We start from the raw sequence: 21,872 nt of genomic DNA, 5'->3' as shown, positions 1-21,872 counted from the left end.
TGCTAGTCACTTCAACTGATTTTAGTGCAGGCTGAAACAGAAAACAGCATTCCGACTACATGTTTTCTACCCTCATCCTTACATTGTCACTGGCATTTGCCTTAGCTTAATGGTGAGGCCAAAACTCATCTGAAAGTTTCTGCCAAGGACTGTTTTCAACAAGATTAACTCCTGTTTCAGATCAGAGCTCAGCTATACTAAAAGAAAACCATGACAGAAAACAGAACTTGTAACCAGAAGCCCATCTTTTTGCTGTCAGCTTGAACTTATATCAGCTTGAAAAGAGATCTTGAAACCTCATCTAGAATTGTGAATTACAAGATGGGTGTTCCTCATCATAAGGCTTGTTTGCTGTAGTAGACACATAAATCATAAAAGCTGAAATACTAGACAAAAGCTGAAGTATGCACACAGAAAATTTATTTTTGGCTTTTCACAGCTTTTACCGTGTGTGAATACCAGCAATGATTAACTAAGTCACTCTGAAGACCAGAGCAGTCACTTTTGGCTTTTCAAATAGAAGTGTGTAACACAATTTTAACAACTTGGAGAAAACGGATCAAAAAAAAAAGATACTAGGTAACAGGTAATAACAAATACAGCCAACTGTGTTGGATTCTAAGGGTCAATCCACAGTTCTAGCTTTTTGTTTCTTAGTGAAACATCAGCTGCGTGAACTAGATAGGGTAAAACAAATTTGTCAGCCATTGTCTACGAGCACCGAACTACGCCTCATTACTAGGACAAGAGGATACCTGAATTGTTAAAAAAGGATGTCATTGCTAGAAATCATGAGTTAGAGTGCCATGCAAAAAACCCCACCACATTTCAAAACATTAATGTGTCAGAAACCTCAGTAACTCAAACGTAAATAGGGCACAAGAACCTATTTAAGTAGCAGTAGTGCCATCTTGTGTTTAAAGAAAAAAGTGCCTAAAGATGCAGTAAGAAAATAGGAATATTTCACCAGCTAAGCTGTTTTCAACTAACATTACTTAGTATAAAAAAAAAGCGTGCTTGTATTCATACCTGGCTTATGGTTTACAATAGTTTTGGAAAATTCAGTTTTGCTGAAATTTGCTCAGATGAAAACCAGCAACATGCTAGACAACTTCCATGACACAAAAGATATAAATCAGAGAAATTGGAAAAGATAGGACAGAGATCTACAGAGAGCATGCTCAGCATCAGGCTTCTTACTCCAGTTGTACAACCGGGCAAAGGTGATGGTGACTGCTCCTGCTGGGTGTGGCTGTCGGGTCAGAATTTAATACCTCTCTCGGTGGTGGTGGTTGCTGCAGCATTTACAGCCAAGACTTCTGCAGCTGGCGTGAGACAAGGAGACAGAGGCCAGGGAGCCGTTTTGCTCCTCCTGGCACCCTACTGCTCAAGGCAACAGTGACAATAGTTTGCCTGTGTTTAGGCCTACATTTAATACTCCTCCAAATTAGAAAACCTAGAGTCATACACAGGCACAAACACCTTCTTTCCGTTGCTATTATATGATACTTAATTATATATGCAAGTATGATATTAGAGAACTGTCCAAAAACAATGTTCAGGATTCTTGGAGATTTCTCATAGGTCAGGCTTGAGAGGGCAGGTGGTAAAATATAAAAGGTTACCTTGGCATAGTGTGTTATATTTCAGCATAGCAAGCTCAACCAATTCAATGAAGAAAACCTGAAGGCTGAGACGTGACTGAACTATCAATAGGAAGCTGTGGCTCAAAAGTAATAGTTACATTTTATTTGCAGTGGGTTATCCTGAGCTAACTTTCCAATGTATAGCACATCAGTTTGAAACCTATAGAGTGATTTTTCATCCATTCCTTATTTGAGGAAACAGTCTAAGCCCTCTAAGAAAATTCTGAAGATTATAAGGAGACAAGTGTCTTGGTGTTTAGACAGACAGGAGAACAGTTTACGTAAAGCCTATTTCACTTAACATTTCATGACAAATAAGCAGCTTAGAATTTGTTAGATATACCAAAGTTCCCAATTACTCCATATTTGACAGCTACAGAGGAAAGATTCACATTACCATATCAAGATGCTTAAAGAATTGAATATTGTACTGGTGACAGTACAATAGAGATTAGGTTATCAATGCTGAAATCTAAATTTGATGTAAGAATAATAAAACCATTTCACAAGAGAATGTAAGAAAATATGTACTTGGTATATCCAAAATTAGATCAAAGTATTAAAAACACATTGGAAAAGACAGTCTTACTCTGGCATTAGGGCAAATGAGAACTTAAGAGCATCTGAAGATTTTATTCCCTTAAAACACCATTAACAGTCAGGGACTCTAGCACTGTTTGAAAAGTTTAGGTGTACACTTAGAATGTAACAAACGTGAGAAACCTTATGTCAGTAGTAACAGCAGGGATTATAGAAGGTTGGAATTAAAGCTACTCCGCTTAGATCTGCCTACTAATATTGCTTGCCATTGTTTTTAAATTTATAAACTGCAGAACATAAATAAAACCAATCTTCCTGAAAAGTATTTGACATGCAGTCTACTAGAACACCTATGAAGGTCTCAGAGCCTACAACATTTTGCATGCACCTTTACTAAAGCTTCTTCCAAAAATGGACATTACAATACCTCTTAACTTCTGACCTGATTTGTAGCTATATATTTAATCGCATATATCTCTTCATGCCAAGTAATTAACTGACCAAAGTAAGAGTAAAACAACTTAAGATTTTGCTTCCACTGAAGCTGGATCACAACACTTTTCTAAAAATGATGTGGCCTTAGAAGTTAAATAATTCCTACCAGTTCTTCTTCCTGTAAGTTCATCTACACTTGGTACACCTCTCTACTGCTTCACAGCATGTTGCTTATACTTTCAAATATTTGCCATTCCTAAGAGAAATCACTGCTTTTAATAGTTGCCAGAGTATTTTCTATAATTTCTAGAAATGGTTAGTTAAACCAAGTATGTCCTTATATCCAAGGTAACTGCAATTTTTCTGATCATCATCTTTGCTCTGATGCAAATAAAAGGGAAATGTGACCCAAAAGCAACATATTCACAACCAGTCTTTAACTTGAGTTAGTATCGATTCCCTAGCACAGAAGATTCACAACTGAGTTTAGAAAAAACCAGAACACCAACTGATCTTAATGGTATATATGGCAAAACTAAAGTGTTGGTACATGAAGCATTTACATTTTATTTATGCTATTGTTGGTGTCTTAGATGGTTTTTGATCCTTTAACGAAGCAAGAATCCTAATCTGATACTGCCACTAATAATAGAAATATGTAGAAATGAAGATGTCTCTACATAAGTTTGAATAAAGTGATTAAATTGGCAATGGCTTCATATTTCTAAATGCACGTGTGTGATGATACCACCTTACAGCCCTATGACTAAAATGGAATTACTTCTCACTTTGCAGGCAGTATTCTCTTACTCACTGTTCCCATGTGACAAAACAGGAGTGATATTAACAGCAACTGAAATTATCAGCGTAAATAATTCTTGTTCGGTTTTGCAATCCATTTGACAGGTTATATTTCACATATTGACAAAGAACGGAAAATACTTGAACTGATTGCACCATATGCCATTTCAAAGAGCAACAACCATGCCATGTACATCTAATTCATCCATGTGAAGGCAGTTGATGGTAAACAATTTGTTTCAAGCAACATAGTGAAGTTAATGACGAGCGGGACATTTCACAAAACTCATTGTCCATTCACATTTAGTTGGCAATTCAGTTTAAAACAATGAAATGCAAAAACAGGCGACTAAATACAGAAGAAGGTGTTTTACTTATGTGGAAGAGCTTAGAATGTAAGTTCAGGAAGAGCCATGCAGAGCAGACACGCCAGATAAGGTATAGAAAACATGGCAGTGAAAAAACCAAACAAAAGAAAACCCCCACGAAACAAACACAAATTCGTCGCATGGCATCGAACCACTCAAAACTAACAGAATACAGATGAAATAATTATGTTTCTTTACGCTTCCAATAAACCGTGCAAGTTACACAAATCACAGTCTGGGCTGACTGGGAGATGCTTATGAATTACACATTAAATGCATTACTATCTCAGTTAACTCTGTGTAACTTACACCCTGAAGAATGCATTACTTGTAAATATATGTTTTGCTTTTTTAGCTGTGAAAAACATTCAAAATGCTTTCAGTTGAAAGGCTTCAAGCTGGAACAGATGTCAATAGTTCGAGAATTGTCATTAGCTTGTTTTATTAATACTGTGGTGTTAGTCTTTGAAAAAAGTGGAAAAAATAATAAAGTCACACTCACACACACTGTTTTTTTGCACAGGATAGGCTGTCTTAAGTTCAGAAGAGACTGCTTTGGGACAAAAGGGAAACATTACCTCATCAACAGGCATTTACAGAATATGCACAAGTGTTTTCCTCACTAGAAGAGCTGAGCGTAAGTTTCTAGTTAGCTGGAATTTCCTTGAGGAGAACGTGTTAATCAATACTCATGTAAATGACACCCGATTTTTAATTACAGATGACTTGACATAATATATTATTGACAACCATTTGCTTTCTTGAACTATATTCAGGCTTCCACTGTCTCAGAACTCATTGTCTCTAACATTTCTGTTATTACTGCAAGGAGGGCTCAAAATACTGCTGAGCAAAGGGCATATTCTTGGTCTTCCTCGTTCTGTACCTCAGATTCCAAAGATGACTTCATCACACTCATATTTCTCTCTCTGAATTTTGAATGATTATTCTTCTCAGTTACTGAATTGCAATGAAAGGGATTAATGGTTTAGGATAAAAGTTGAATTGCCAAACAGCAAATCAAAGTGAGACTACAGGAAAAGAAATTTTGCCCTCCCTAGTCTTAACCTATGATTCAACACAACCTATGAAATAGTAGGTTAGCAAACAGCAGTTTCAACCTTTTGATCTGACGAAAGAGATGAAATGAAATCCCCCTACAATGATATACCAGTGCACTACAGAAAACCAAAATGAACCATTTACACAGTGATTTGGAAATGAAAATAACCATATCCCAATTAAGGAAGAAGAGTCCCTTTCCCAAAATTAAATCACGCAGCCTCTTGCCTTTATTTATTTAATGGCCCACTTGTCAGAAGCAGAGTTAATTTCCATTCCAGTCAAAAGGGTTCAATCTACCTGCATACAACATATTCCAAGGCAACTTTGTCACCGAATTGTTAAGACACAAGTCTGGAGCTGGTAGGTATTGTGTCACTGTTGGATGCAGAAAAGTAAATAGAGTTGTGTAACAGTAATAGATATGTCTATATGACCAAGTCCTCTTCCAGATGACTAAAAGACGACATGATACTACCTCTATCTTGACCATAGCCACGTGGAAATCTGGCCATATGGCTATGAATGCAAATCAAAAAGAAATTAAATGAGCCACATGTTCTCAAAGAGAGTGTGCCCTTTGCAAAAGTAGTGGAATAATGTTGTGACTAGCATAGACTGAACTCTTAGTACGGAATATAATTTCACCCATCCAGAAAAGAGATGCACAATAATAAAAATCAGAGAATTTAAACCAACAATATCCTTGATTTTTTTTAAATTATTGTGCCCAGTGTATTTAGTACAGAAGCAGCCCATAGAATTACCAATTAGCATAAAGAATGAAAAATTAATAACTGAATGCATTGAAATTGGATTTTTATTTTGGTTTTTTTGCTGCTGGGTTAGTGTTGCATAGAGGAAGGCACTAGATTAGGAACAGAGCAGAATTTTTCTAGTTCCTACCTATGTCATTGGTTACCATCTTGGAAAACTTTCTGCTTTTGGTCTTCACTGTAAATAATATTTTAATAAAAAAGATCAATCTAAGTATTTCAAATGAAGAACTGAAAAAAAATAGGACTATAGAAAAGAAAAATACTGTACCCTTTTCTATAAAATTATTCGTTTTTTGATCATCATCAGAATTGTTTGGTGAACCAGAACCTATGAGTGAAGACAGAATGAAACGGATATACAAACATTTATCTTTGACACAAACCCAATGTATTAATACAAGCTTTGAGTTTACGAAAGATACAAAGATGTATTAAAATATCAAGTACTGACACTGGTATTCTCTGTAGCTGTATCAGATACTATAAAATCTAAATTATTTTGGTATGACAGGAATTCTGCCATACCAAGATTAACCACAAGAACTATAATGCAAGGTACAATGTTGCACAGTCCAGAAAGTTTATTGGTAGAAATATTTCTCTCATTGAATAAAGTGTTTACATTGAATAACTAGACTGCTGTCCTAATCATGGTTCCAAACACAAACATTAGCCTAAATTATGATTCACAGAATACCGCTGTAACAATAAACTCAGGCTCTGAAAATCTGCTTTTTTCCAATGCAGTAAGTCACTGTTGGGCCACAGTTCTTCAGCTATTCTGGAGACAACAGAATATTCTCAGAGCCAGTGCTGCCACCTGGGATTTTTCTTAATCCTTAATACTGAAAAACCAGGGGTAGCTACATGCCACAACTTGAGGCTTACCATTGTTACGAAATGAAAACATAGTTCAACTAAAAAATGTTGAATGTCATTGGATTTTATATTGTGGAAGTGTAAAATAAGAACAGAACGCTAACATTTTGACACTCATGGACACAAGAATGTGACAGTTTACAAGGCTATACAATGTTTTAGGGGCCAGAAAAGTGCTCCCTGAGCCTAAGCTTATTACCATTTAACTTGTGTAGAAAAAGTAGAAGCTGAAGTTATTATTTCTCTTGCATTTTCACAGTATTTCCATAGGTCTCTTATTATAACTGTAGGATAATCTCCTAACTTGCATAGGCAGGTAGTGCCTTTCACAGTCATCTCAACTATATAACCACCCGCTAGATGAAGTCAAACAGAAGTTAGCTTCTGCTTCTCTTCACCTGAGCACAGAAAGGTGGAACTGGTGCAAGATTTAGATAACTTGAACAAACGCAAACTTCATAAAAAACAGAGGCTGGTCTGTTTTACAGATTCTATTATAATATATACACTCAATTGCCAATCCCATCCTCTAATCTTAAAGCTACTAACAAGCAAACCTTTTGTGCTAGTGTACTTTCCTCTTGAGAGCCTCTAAACTGGAAAAAGGTCATTTAAATCTGGCCTCTGTCCTGCACCTCAAGTTTGGCAATACTGTGCAGCTGATTCCTCCAGAATGTCTTTTCTTATGCCTCTGAAAACTGAATGCCATTTTCAGACTTCTTTCCAGTATTGTGCTCTTGCCCAGGAAAGGTATAAACTTAAACCAAACTTAAGGGACTGCAGCTCTTCTCTCTTCACAAACATCACCAAAAGATTCTCCTATCAGGAAGGTGCCTCCCTCTGAGTACCTTTCTCAGATCAGAACTGGAGAAGCATGCCATGAACCTTATCTCTGAACCTTATATACTGAGACCTGGGAGGAGAGGACAGAACTAAGGGAAACAAGGCACAGTCCAACCTCACTACTTCAAGATTCTGTTTACAGGGGAATGCCACAGCTGCTCTCCCCCTCCATCTTTTGTACATTCACTATTTCTGGTACTTTAGACTTCTTTCTCTATAGTATTGTATGCGTATCTAAGACATTATATACTCTTTTCACAAGATACTCAGTTGTCCAAACTTCTAGACTTTATTCTAATATGAAGTAACTTCAAAACAGTCTTTCAGATAGTCAACTCGTAAGTTGGAGATTGATTTCTACCTCTGCAGGATTAGGAATTTCCCCCTAATTCTGTTTCCTTTCAGGACATTTGAAGCCATCTATTCTCAGTTGCCTCCTTTTTTGATCCTCTGAAAGAAATATTCAAATTGCATTAATTTTAAACCTGCTTCAGCTAACACAACTCAGACAGGAGGGCGGAAGGGGAAGCAAATTGTTGAATTGAGAATTTTTCTATATAAACCTTGATTTTCATCTTCAGGTCTGCTTTCATTGCACCATTAGTGGAAATGGTGAATTAAGTTTTACTCTACTTTAAATCCAAATTATGAAAGAAACTCTCTAAATCAAATTAAATAGTGTTTTAAGTTTTAGCGGTACCAGCTGGAAGTTGTTTGGGCTGACATTTGAGTGATGCTGGAGCAAGAGGAAAATTGAAGGCTTACAGCTCATTAGCTGTTCTTTGTACATATTTTATAGCTGCCTATCAGAAATTAGACTTAGCCTTTAAGTAGCTCAAATTCAAACATGTTAGTAAGAATTATCATCAGCCTCCTCAATCTTGACAAAGTGATTTACTGGAACTGCAGCACTGCACAGCAAGTTGTTTACAGACATTGGTCTTTATATTTAAAAATGAAATAGGAAAGATACACTTTATTCTAAACACCACATAAATGCTTGCATTAAAAATGATGCCGAAGTTGACAATTTCAGCATGCCAATATTTAGCATTACACAGGTTTGTCATGAAATCACATCTTCGGTTAGGACTTTTTAATAAAAAAGTTTGCAACAAAATTTTGCTTTAATTATAAATAAGTCTTATTTACTTTAAGAAAGGAAGTGACATTGACTGATGTAGATGAAAGTTTTGCACAATTTAAAATTAACATCAAAAGACAGCAGCTGTCAAATCAGAAATTAAAGTTTACATTGAAATTTCCACTAGAGCTACAAACAGGATGTTTTGTTATGTTTTCAACTTGGCTTTGAAAGGTACAGGCTATAATAGAAAAGGAATCTGTCTTTAGATTCCTACACTGATTACCATTTTGCACTACTTTGCAAAGAGTACACATACTATTTTAGGTACTTGAGTAAATGTGCAATTTATCCTTTAATCCGAGTACAGCTTTGAATGAAAGAGATGAAGTGACATTACTTCAAGAGTTTTCTTAAGAGTAATGGTGAAAATAAGTGACAAATTTTTAGCTACATGAAATATTAATCTCGAATACTTAATATATAAGTATGCACTATGAAGTATTTACAGGGCGATAGCCTCAACTAGCCAATATTAAACCAAATACAAAATAATATTACATATTGCTGAAGCTTTCATTTAAAATATTCACACAGAGTAGTGGGGACTGAAAACAACAAAAAGGAATGAGGGTGTTAAGTAGGGAACTCCTACTTTGTAAGGATGCCAGTTTCTGAAGACCTCTGATTCCAAAGAAAAATAGTGATTTACCACTTATGAGGAAGCAGAAGTAAACCAGCTCTTTTTACAGAAATAATCTTTACTACTTTTGAGGACTCTGAAACACAGTCACATGAACTATTACAGGAATTTGTGCATCTCTTATCAATGTTTCAAAATTCCATTGCCCAGTATGTTCCCTGAAGCATAAATATTTCAGATTACCTCTCTCTTCACTCATCTTTATGACATAGTCCTATTGGATCTCTAAAATCAGCCTTGTTTTAAAAATGCAGTTGTGCAACACAGCAAAATTTATGACAGCTCAGTTTGAGAAAACAGATTTTTATACAATTACTTAAAGCATGCCATCTTCTGGGCAAATAAGAAGCTGAAGATCAGAGAAAGTTTTGATTACCTGAAGTGGGTGATTTGCAGCGATCTTCTGGCACCATTGTACCTTCATTAATATCACAAAGACCTGCTGGAACACAGAAGACAATGTATAATAAATATAGCTGCTATTTTATCCCTTATTCCACTGCAGTTAGGAGCTTCATTTCCTATTAGCTACAAACCAGCCAGCTGTGACGATATTTTTTACTTTTTTTTTAATTTGGATATTACCCACAGTGACTGTAGAGTCACTTTTTCCTACTAAAGTTTTCTTTACAAAACACACATCCTCATTAAATTTCAGTGAAAGCCACCGTATTTTCAGGGAGACAGACTTATCAGAACAGTTATTTACATACTACAGAATCTACTAAGTTTTCCAGCAAAACTTACTGATGTTACAGAATTTAGGTTCTAAGCTGCTTATGAAAGTGTTCTTCCTTGTACAGAAGAATTTCACTAAGTTCTTAAATCATCAAATCTGATCATTTAAATAACTGCAATATGTTAATATCTAGAAGCTTATTCCTACCATTCCAATGAAGGACATAAAGCATAGGAGTCCACAATCAGATGCTAAATATTGAAGTTACCTCATAAGACCTGAAATATTATTCCATAACACTAACTAGAAATATACAAGCACTTTTTCTATTTTCCTTTTTGACAAGAAATTGCTGTCAAGATTGCCCACGATTAAGAAAAGTGAATTTTATTGATATTTTAAGGCTAGCAATGCGTCTTTAGGTTTATATAATAAAGTTTTTCTTCAGAAATTTTATGATTTGATACTAATGCAAACAAGCATGTAATGCTCAGAAGAAATATTTGTTAAAATGAAAAGTTTTTGCATGCACACAAATATTTCAAATAGTCAAAAAGCTTAGGAGGTGTAATGGTAATGGCTAAGGCAACAAGGGCTTGCACATGCAAAGCCTGTCTATACAGCTGTACTCTACACATTCACACGTGCATCTGTACATATCTGTTAACAGAAAACAAAAAATATGGGAACAGCACTACTCATCTATCAAAGCTTTAGAATTTCCGAATACTAAACCAGAAGTTAATTATTTAAAAGATAAAAGGTTCTCCTGGAACATTGGATCAATGTGGAACACACTAAAAGTAGGCTGCATTCACACAGTTTCATCTATGCAAAGTAGGTTGGTTGTTTTTTTTTGTGTGTTTTTTTTTTTTTTTTTTTAAGATTACTAAGAGCATGTACAGCTTGAACCTCAAAACTCAATGACTAGGATTGGCATGAAATTGTCAAATGACCAGAAGACTTGGTTAAGCCTACACTTCACAACAGTCCAGGAACTGATTTCAATTCTAAATGTATGGTGAAGTCCCAGGTGGAAGCTATACCTTTCCACTACACAGGAGAAAGAAAAAAGCAATTTACTTATTTATTTACTTATCTTTCAGTACATCCATGAGCACTATGGGATAATCATGGCATGTGTTATCTAACAAAGTGTGATTTGACCTCTGAAAGCACTTGAGTTTTAAACATGCATGGGAGTCTAAATGTTTTGTACTAGACTGGGTTGTGTAAGAGGAATTTTCAAAAATCCAGGTGTTGCTCTCCCAACAAGCAATACAAGTTTTAGATAGCACCACTGCGGGGAGGACAAACTCGTACTGTGCTTTTAGAAATAGTTGTGTTTCTAGATCATGCTCCTTTGGGAGCCAAACTGTACGAATCCAAACACGCAGTTCAGGAAGTTAATTTCCTCTCTCCCATAAATATTTTAACTTTTTATCTTCATAGGAAGAGTTTAACCTCTTATACTAGTTCTCCTATGAAAAGTGAAACCCTGCGTTGACAGGAATAGTCTGTAGCCAAGAATGAAGTCACACACCTGCATGCTTGATTTCTTTGTAAGAAGTCTTGAGGCTATGATTTGATTAATACACATCTTAATAACTCATATCAACTGATCCAACAGAACCCTCCCCCAAACATTCTCTCATCATAAACCTATATGTTAATTTTATGCATTAGGTAAGATTTATCCCACTGAAGAGTAAGTGTGCAATGTGACAATCATTGTGGCACATAAACCTTGGAAGTCTAAATAATAGCAGTGATGGCTATGCTTAAGAGAGAGAAGAATAAACAGGAATAGATAAAAATTAATTTTACCTAGGACTGTATTAGTAATTAAGCAGACAGTAACAAGAACAATCCAAGTTACAACTGTGAATTATGGGGGTCTGTCCACGAACAATAAGAAGAAAACGGTGTAACAATTGTTACTGCTGTTCATATGAAAACCCCAGGTACCCTGACAGAAGCAGTGTGTGCACCAGCAGTAAGACAGCTCTCCTGGAAAAGTTCTCTGGTTTCAGGCTTACAGCATACCTGCAAATTGCTATGGATTACAAAAGCAAAGTGATCCAAGATTTTCCATTTCAGAACTGCAAAGACTACAACCTGACTAGAACATAAATACATGGAAAAGTGACCTTCTAACAAGCTTTTAACTTATCAGTCTGAACTCCAGTAGCAAATTTGAAAAACCCCAAAATTAGAAAATATCAAATAATGTCATTAAAGACAAAAATTACCATGTGGTATTAAAACCTCCCTAGAATTACAGCTGAAATTAACTGATGTATAAAGTTTCACAAGACATTTGTCAGTGTTTCACATAGGCTTTCAGAGAGATATATCTAAGAAACCTCAATTTAACTGGAAACCAGCCTAATTAAAAATTACAACTAGAACTAACCTGATATAAAGCTATAAAAGTTAGAATTAAAAACTATTAACCTGAAAAATGGAGTAGAAAATCCTCAAACCCAATAATCAAACTTTCCAATTCAGTTTTGGACTTGGCTTAGCCACAGCTGATGTTGGTCTGGTTTAGTTGATGTTTAAGTTAAAAATTCAAATATAGTTCATGTCCAGACACAGTTCAAGAAGAAAGGGGACAGGGAAAACAAACAGAACAAGCAACCCCACAAGAGTTCTAGGCACATATTTTCTTCAGGTTTGACTCAACCCCAGTTCTGAAACCCTTGTAGATTCCATTCAAAAAGAGGCTTCCTGATGTATAATAAAAATTAAAAGAAGTCACAGGCATGCAAGAACTGCTTCTGTTTTTGTCAGAATCCTAAACTGCCTCTGGTAGAACTAAGAAATATTAACTTATAAAGAGTTGTATAGTATTGTACTAGTTGAGAAGTCACCTAAAACCTTGTAACTCCCACCAACAGTAGGTTGCAAGAGTTAAGATTGGTGTCCTATGTGAGCTTAATTATGTAACTAAAAAATTAACAGCTATCCATCAGTTTTGGAGCCAAGTCAAAATTACAAATTGTTTGATAATTTGGTACAAATATTGGCTTTCTTTGTGGCTTCTGTCAAACTTGGCAAACAGTATTTCAAGCAAAGGTCTCTAAACAGCGCAACCCTCCACTGTATAGTTTTCATCACACTATAAAGCTTTTACTTACACATGCTGTGTCTTTTGACACATGACCGAAGTTGTTTCCCGCCCCCCCCAACTTATGACCTCAAGGCAAAGGTTGACTTTGTTTTTCAACCTTAACAACACCTCATGACACTGCCTAGCAGGCCTTCACAAAATACATATACAGCATGCTTCATGAACTATAAATTCCCACCCAGAACATGTGAGTAATATACCTGGTATGCATCACTGATAAATTCCAAAACACAATCCCAACTGGGAGCTTCTATCTGTTGAGCTAGCCTGAGATCACAGTTTACAGTCTAGCTAGTGTAGAGAGCCTTGTCTCTACATAGATGGTGCTTTAAGACGGGAATCTGAATTTCTTCTCTGAGTAGAAAAAAAATAAGATGACAAACATACATCATATCCTTGCAACATAAGTGAAGGGAAAATATCACATTTTTTAAAAAGTCTTCTTAAAGTCTCAACTGGTTGACTCAGGACATGCCTTTTACTAAATTATAAATATGCTAAAAGATACTGATGACCTATTAAATAGACATTTTATGCTGGAAGATACAGAATAGCAGGGTTCTTAATCAGGAAGGACCAATTCCTGCTGTGTTTTTTGGGCAAAACCTATGGAAGTGGTTGAGTAACAGTGAATGATGTTTTCCTACTTCCCTGTATATTGAAATAAATTGATTTTTGGTTCTGCCAATCTTGGGATACAGTGTACAGTAACAATATGCTGCTCTGTTGAATGCTATCTGAACCTGAAATTAATGTAACTAATCAAGAACTTGCCTGAATGCATCATAGGCTAGTATGATCCCCCCTTCCAATATGTTATTGTCTTGGAAAATGGAGAATATACCCAGTTTCTCTAAAACAACCACATTAAATACATAAACACCATTTCCAGGAAGATCTAGAAAGTAAGTACTAATACTCCCTGAAGTTATTAGGGCTGTAAAATAGTTGAAAATATCTTAATAGAAAAATAAATTTAGAAGTATTAAAATACAAATTTTAAAGATAAAGAAATCAGTCAAGGCATCTCTTTCAGAAAAAAACAAGGGAGCATAAGTTCCTTGCATCTTTGAAGACACCAAGCAGATATTAATGTTCAAGAAAGGGAGGATGCAAAAGTTCTGACCAACCTTTAGAGTTCTAATCCTATAAATATAGCAGAGGTTGCTCTTTAATGTAGCAGACTTATTTGTGGAAATAACAGCAATAATAATTATTGAATTATTGAATTCTGGGCAACACATATTGAAAGAACTACAAATAATGAGAAATATTAAATAATAACTCTAGAAGTTATTTTCAGGTTTTAAAAAGACTATAGCTCCAGCTAATCAAGATATTGGGAGGATGATGGAGGGAAAGAGAATTAACTACATGGTTAAGAAATTAACTCCTCCGTACAAACCTGTTTTATTCCTAAATTAAATAGTCCAGGTAAATTCAGCTTTACCTGAAGTTGGCTTCAGAAACTAGTTTCGGGACTTCAGCCCATCTTCTGGTTCCCTTCACCATAATAAATCAGTGGCAGACCCTGGTTTTCAGTTCTGTATCATCTTAAGGTGGAAACATTTCTTTTACACCTAGCTACCTTTCTCCCTCAGCTGCAGAGGACAGAAGACTACACAGAAAGCACTATTTGGCTATCGAGCCTACCCCTCTCTGAAATGCTTTTCTTCTTTCTTGTTGGGGAAAAAATAGGAGAACTAACAGAATGGGTCCACAATCTCAATGTGGTTTGTTTTTCTTTTTCTTAACTCCAGGTCATTCTTCTCTTAGCTTAGTTTTATTCTGCGATCCCTCATTAAAATATGGGATGAGATTACCTACCTCTGCCCAAGGGCTGGGAGAAAACTGGTATCCTAGGGAAAGGAACAATGTTATGCTTTTAAAAATCAACTTTATGTTCTCCAAATTCTTGGATGCTGTGAATGATGGAACAAAAGGTAATTCATGGTTCTGATGGCCTACCTCCACTGCATAGGCGCCTGAACTTAAAAACTGCTTGGAAATCCCACTGGGCTGTGGAATGCAGATACCTCCGCTCTTAATCCCTATGAACAACATCTTTGTAGAAGTAAATTTTAATTTGTAATAGACAAATCACTGTCATTTACAGTGTTAAATAGAAATATTGTTATTAATCATCATCTCTAGTAAACTAGAGTTCTGAAGCTTTTTCTTCCAGAAAGGGGACCAACCAAGGGAAGCTTCTAGCCTCAGATCTCAAACCGACTCTAAGTTCTGTGAGTAAGATCTTGGGTCTGTAGACATCAGTTACTTCTGAGACAGAATCTCCTTTTGATTTTGATATTTATTTAAAAACACAAAAAGAGATATTACGATTGCTTTCTTTCCTTCAAGTTTCTTTTAAAGATGCCATGAACAAGAAACATGATAGATGTGTGATGGATTAAAGGTAAGTTTCTAAAAGTAAAACAATTACTTAAAATGGACTAACAAAATATTTATAGTGAGTGAACAAGTCAAAAAAAATCAAATTCAGGTGTTCAAAAGTATTTTATTGCCATGAGATGACTTACTTATGTAAGAGGTGCGAAGCTTTTTCACAGACTCTGAATATAAGTTAGAAAGGCCGCACATGCAAGAAGCCACTGTCAGCATACCTTTATGAAGCAATGAGAAAAGGAAAGACGGAGACACTAACAGTACATTTGAGACAGAAAAGCCAGCAGAATAACTTGTATAACCAGGTTTATAAAATGCTTTTGCCATGCAGATAGTTTAATATTAAAATGTAAGATGAGAAAAATGAGTTCACGTAAGTTATATTCATGAGCAAAAAGAATTTCATTCATGAACATCTTAGACACAGTTTAACTCAGTTAGGCGGATCCAATACATTAAAATAACAAAAGCCAAGAAAACAAAGCAAGTAACATTTAATACTCCAAAAGGCAGTTTATAATATACATGCATGAAGCAGAATTTAAGCCCTTTACTCCCAAGAGGAGCTGACACAGTCAACCAGTAAAGTTACTTCTTTTTCTCTTAAAAAGTAATTGTTAAATTTATTTATTAGAAGAAAACATTTTATCTGACAGGATACCAACTGTGTATGCTCTGCTCTACATTAATGATTTTTCAACCAGCTTCCTCAGTTGAAATAAGTTGACTAGCGCTAACCAGACCTTTCTCAAATCAATGATTTACTAAAATAGATCTTAGAGAATCCATTTCAATTTGAATAAAATATTCCCTAAAGAACTTACCTGGACTTTATTCTGGATCTCAAAAGAAAGCAACCAACACTAGAGCATGAAGAAGTTTTTTTGAACAGTTTATCTCCTATTGAAAAATAATCATTTGGGGCAGCAGTGACACTGTTTATCATTCTGTCTTTAGTGTTTTGCAAAGTATCCACTACATAGCAAGAAGGAGAAAGTAATTTTAAAATACGAAACTTTCCTTTTGGCTATAAAAAGCTTGGAATTTTGACTGAAAAAGATCACTTCAGCTGCAAAGAAACACCCTTCACTATATTTTTAAATCAAAGTCCTTTTTCAACAAAGATCTATTTTACCAGTTTGTATGTGGAAGTTTTTCGTTCATGTAAATCAAAGGCTTCCACTCAAGCATAACATAAACAGCATGCACAACATAACATGCTTCAGCTTATCAAGGACATTTCTAGCCAAATTTAAAATAGGAAGCCAAAAGAGCCCAGCAGATACACTGGTTATCTGCAAACATTAATGGGTTTATACAAGCATGAGATATGGGTACTAGGTTTATCAGAAATACCAGGATACTTCTACTTCTTCATCCTGTGTTAAGTTAAAATCTTTAAACCACATAAATCCATCGTACATTTATACTTATATCTATTCACATAGATAACGTTTTCCCATCTGATTTTTCTTAAAACATACATTACACTGGAAAATAAGTAATGATATCAAGCATCAGTAGATTCCACTAACCAACAGTTTTGAAGGAAACATGAAGTAACAAGCCTGCAATACTGACATTAGGGATAGATCAAGAAGAAAGGATGAAACCGCAATGGAGAAGAGCATGCTTATATTCAAAGAATATACACTAATAGCCCTGATAAACTCAGAAACAAGGCACAGTTGGTTAAAACAAGTTTTGGGTTACTCGCCTCCAGACGGTTGCCGAGTTTTTCGGGGAGATCGTGGCTCCCTGCGATAAGGATCATTGGAGCCATATAGTTCAATCGTGCCTAGGTTCAAGAGCACTGTCTTCTGGAGGTAATCAACCATGGCAATACCATTACAGTTTCCAAAAACTACTCTGGAAAGAGAAGTGGAAGGAAAGATAGTGCTAATCAAAGGTTGGTGAAGTTTTTCATCAGTACTTGTTGCTGTTCAGAATTTTAAGACTTCCTAATTTTTAGGAATTACCCGAAATCATGCATATTTATAAATTACTGGTTTAGAATGCAGTATTGTTTAATTGTTCTCTTGTAAACACACGTGACACTGAGTGGAGCAGACCACCATCATTGTACCTGCCAACCTGTATGACAGAGCCTTAAATGACTTTTACTCTTGACTGTACGGTGCCAGCTGAGGAAGTGTGATGCTGATTTGTTTCTGATGTTAGCATCATCAGGATCTGCAGTGACCCAAAAGGAATTATCTTTTAAGCACAGGAGATTGACTGCCTCTCTTGTGCTGCTGTGCAGCTCACGTGAACACATATGGAGACTTAATTTTTAACAGATAATTTTAAACCACTTTAACAGAATAATGAAAAAACAGTGCAGAATATACTTACAGGCCGTACGCTGAGTTGACTGCTAAGCTGGTTATCTGTTGAGGAGGTTCTCCACTCACCCACACTAGCTGGATAACTAGCTCAATTTGGTAGCCTGGAGACTGCTTGAGGGGAGAATTTTTAACTCTGTGAAGTAAACAAAACATGGTATCTTTTTATGATTCTCTACAATCTCCATTTTTATCTTATGTGCTCAGAATTCATTATATTCCACACCACACTGGACTTCAGAAAGTTGGAAAACTGCAAAAAACAAACTCAAAAGGAACCAGGAAAAACCCACATTGGAACTGGTGATTTGCTTCTTAAGGGCCCTTTTGATTCATTACTTAATTGAAAATTAAGTAATGATCACAAATATTACATTTCTCCCCTCTTCAGAGCAAGGTATAATAGCTTTTAGCATGCTGTATTGACTTGAATAGATAAAAGGTGTTCAGTGTCTAAAAGGAAGGTGTTATCTATTCTTTTCAGAGTTCCCAAAAGAGAATGGAAGAGAATGGAAGGGAGTGAGGGGTGCATGTGGCATAAGTGTATTGAAAAGGGAAACAGAAACACAATATATTGAGACAAATGCAAACAAAAAGCTGACCATATGGTAGAAAAAAGTGAAAGCAAGGTAAGCTATTATAATGGTAGACCAATTGTATGGAATGAACCTGGGAATGGGGGAACTGAAGCTCCTGGAAAGATTTTGTTTGCATGCTGATGAACAAACTTATGAATATCCTGTGGAACAGGATTAGGTTTATCATTTTTTGATGTGAAAAAAGTTACATAGAACATAAGCTCCTCCAGTTCCTGAATTCTCCTTATTTTACCCACTCATTCTCATTACTGCGTATTTTGGTTTGCCAATATTTTACAAAAATTCAGAATCTTACAGTTCTACTCTGTCCAGTCTTTAGAATATACTGTCATTAGAAGACACTCCTGCAAGCCAGTAAAACCAACGTGATACAAAAACTCCCACCCAGAGAAAACAACTCCATCAGAATTAGTTATTTTCTGGATGTATACACTCAGAATTAAAATCCAAGTTGAGACCTTAAAACTTCAGAAAACAGGAAGTACATACCTAACTTTATATCCAAAAATGAAGTTCAATGTACATTTGGTAAGGAAAAGGTGATGGTTGAGAGGCCTCATAATGCACTCTTATAGAAGGAGTAAAAAAAAGATTGTCTTCTTTTAACTTTCATTTCTCAAATAAGTAAAAGTTCTTACATCAAGAACTTTAAGGAAAAATTCCCAACTGAAAAAATCTGAAAATTGGTCAAAGACATACATTGCAACGCAACGTGCAAAATGAAGATCCAGGAGAATGGGACATTTAAAGTGTTTCCTGTTCCCAAAATACAAAGTAGTTCCCTTAGAGTTATAGAAAAATGTTTATAAGCCTAGAAAGAGTTAACTCTTAGTTATCTGTAAGCATTTTCATTAGGTTTGGACCTAAAAATCTATGTCTCTGGAAAACTAACTGGTGAAATCTATTCAGACATACTTGGCCTCAAGTTGAAGAGAGCCACAAAACATTAAGTTGCCTATTCATTTCAATGGACAGTAAGATTTCAAAGTCACTATATTGCTGCTATTGAAAGTGTTTGCTGTAAATCATGAGCATTCTATAACTATGATAACACCTATGCCAAAATTTCCTAAAGCAAGCAGCAGTCATAAGGTAAGACTTTTCAGATAGTTTCTTTAAACTTCATAAGCTGATTTAAAAAAAAAAGATTGCAATATTGATTTCTTAAAACAGAACTCAGCTTTCAGGTATTTTGAAAACGTTCCTCTAAGAAATAAAACATTTTACCAACAACGACATTTCTGAAGTAATATCAAAATACACATATTCTCACCACATATTCTTGTGAAGTTTCACACTCAGAAGTATAGTAGAAGACACTTACTTTAAACATGGAACATTATCACGAAGTCCATCAGATGAACTGCTACTAGTAGATGGATGAGACTGGGGAACGATGGATTGAGGATTGGAACCTGTGCCTGGAGTTGGTAAAGGTGGCACCTGCTCACCGTCTGGAGACTCAACATCATTTATTTCGTATAACAGGCGTACTTCCAGCATCTGTAAATGAAAGTAAAAAAAAAAATTATCAGTAAGTTCTGCCTTTCAAAAAACTAAATACAAAATAAATGAAGTGCATCTGAAGATACTAGTGACATCCAGGACTCTTCCATCTTCTAAAAGATACCAGTAGTTTAATAAACAGTGCAACCTAAACACACACGTGGTCTTCAGAAATATGGTAGCAACTACTACAGACTGAATATCTGAAGTTTGTTAAAACTTAAAAATCTAACCTATTTCACAATATTTGAAAGCTTGCTGCTTAATATTGGAAGGAAATTAAATAGTGGATATAAGACCCATTTAATTATAACTCTGCACATCATAAATTCTCAGTTAAAGATGACTAGTTTTGTATAGTTCAAGAACGCTAAAACTAAGAAGAGCTGAAGGCGTGTAGACAGCTACACTATATACTGTTGTAGCACTCTACACATGGGACTTAGTTCAATGTTTAACGTTGCACTGAACTAGACCATACATTTTAAGGAACTGTAAATTCATCATAATTGCATGTTTCCTTCTGCTGTGTCTATAACTATTAGTACTAATTGTAGTGCAGTGTAAAGAAAGTTTTCTACTGTTTTACTCTTGTAATCTGAACGTAGAACTTAAATCGTGGACTGAAGCAAGACAGCTAGACAGTATTTTTTGAAAGCATTCCCAGTACTGAAGAATAGTTTGCTAGGGGCTGGTTTGTAAGAATAATTTAGGAAAACCTATTCCCCGAAAAGGGAATGCAGTCATACATAAGTAAATACCAGAAGGGAAAAAAAACATGCCTCATCTCCTTAAACTGAGACTTATCTGAAAGGGGCAGAATAAGGAGGGCAGGGGGAAGAAAAAGGCAACTACATAATGATAATACTTTACTCAGAACATACAATATTCTATAATTAAATGGCTTCAAGTTAGCTTTCAGCTCGTGGATTCAGATAAGTAAAGCTGCAGGAGTGTCTCTGATTTAATAAAGGGCTTCTCAAACTCTTGTAATAGAACTCATCACTGTACCTTATACAGAATAAAACAGTGACACAGCAAAGCCTTTAACGAACCGTAGGGCATGTCTGCCATGCTTCTACTCTTCTAGCTCTGCATACTGCAGAATTTTTTGCCAAGATAGCTCTTAGTTATTAGGAATCAAGGGGGAAAAAAGGAATCAACTCCCTAAAAGCTTTGCAAATTCAGTTCCACATGTCATTCACTTCTGTTTTAATTTTACCTTTGATACAGCCAAGTTTTGATCGACTATTTGCTTTGATAGATAGAACAAAAAACTTATTGGCTGCAAAACCTGAAAAAGCGAAAGAAAACTAAAATCTTGGTGTGCAATTTTCAGTTTTGCTGAATTCCGCAATTTATTTTTCCTCCACAAAAATACATCTCCTTACTTTGAAGCAATTGGTTTTGTCCATTTCACTAATAAAATGAAAGACAATGACAAACTAAACTGCTATAACAGTCTTATTACAGCTAAATCCTACAAAGATTAAAATGGTTATACTAATTACCGGAATTACTTCTGTTGTCACTTCCTGCTTGCTGAACCTGTAAATAATGACATGTGCAGAAACTCCAGCTATGCACAGCATTCTACTTTCTGGGCACCATGAGATGATCTGAATAGCATATGGATCTTCATCTACGATATCTGTGTTTGGCCTGTCGTCTTTATTCCGTGATTTTTCAAATACTTTGGCTGTTTTTAGTTTATAGAGTACTTGCAGCGTTACTAGGAACAAACCAAAAGAGATAAATATTAGTTTTGATCTAAACGGGTATTCTTCTCTTGTTAATGCTTCTAAATTTAGAAGCTTCTCTTCATAAAGCCACTATATTCAACAAAAGAGGGCAGAGTAGAAACACTGAATATTTGTGTTGACTGCCCATGCAGTGCACCACTTCCCAATGCAGGATCAGTTAGTATTAAAAAAACAACACAAACAAAAACACCCAACACACACACCACACAAAAAATCCCCACACACAACCAAAACAAAACACCACTTTTCATAAGATACGTACTAAGCTGCAGTTATAAACTAAGCCCTCACAGCTTCT

At 35.6% G+C, this 21,872-nt stretch overlaps 1 protein-coding gene across 1 annotated transcript in view; it reads right to left on the bottom strand.

Annotated features, from left to right (window-relative positions):
* The window catches only part of STXBP5 (syntaxin binding protein 5), a 109,595-nt gene that overhangs the window by 19,155 nt on the left and 68,568 nt on the right, over positions 1-21,872 (bottom strand). The window contains exons 16-22 of the mRNA XM_064446994.1: positions 21,323-21,543; positions 19,630-19,808; positions 17,717-17,842; positions 17,079-17,230; positions 9,517-9,582; positions 5,900-5,959; positions 5,759-5,806 (exon numbers count right to left, since the gene is read on the bottom strand). Of these exons, the coding sequence (XP_064303064.1) occupies positions 5,759-5,806; positions 5,900-5,959; positions 9,517-9,582; positions 17,079-17,230; positions 17,717-17,842; positions 19,630-19,808; positions 21,323-21,543 (852 nt within the window). The remainder of the gene's footprint in view (positions 1-5,758; positions 5,807-5,899; positions 5,960-9,516; positions 9,583-17,078; positions 17,231-17,716; positions 17,843-19,629; positions 19,809-21,322; positions 21,544-21,872) is intronic.

The sequence above is a fragment of the Phalacrocorax carbo genome, chromosome 3 (genome assembly GCF_963921805.1).
Source record: "Phalacrocorax carbo chromosome 3, bPhaCar2.1, whole genome shotgun sequence".
Lineage (NCBI taxonomy): Eukaryota > Metazoa > Chordata > Aves > Suliformes > Phalacrocoracidae > Phalacrocorax > Phalacrocorax carbo.
The sequence above is the reverse complement of the archived record's forward strand: the minus strand, read 5'-3'. Positions and strand labels throughout refer to the sequence as shown.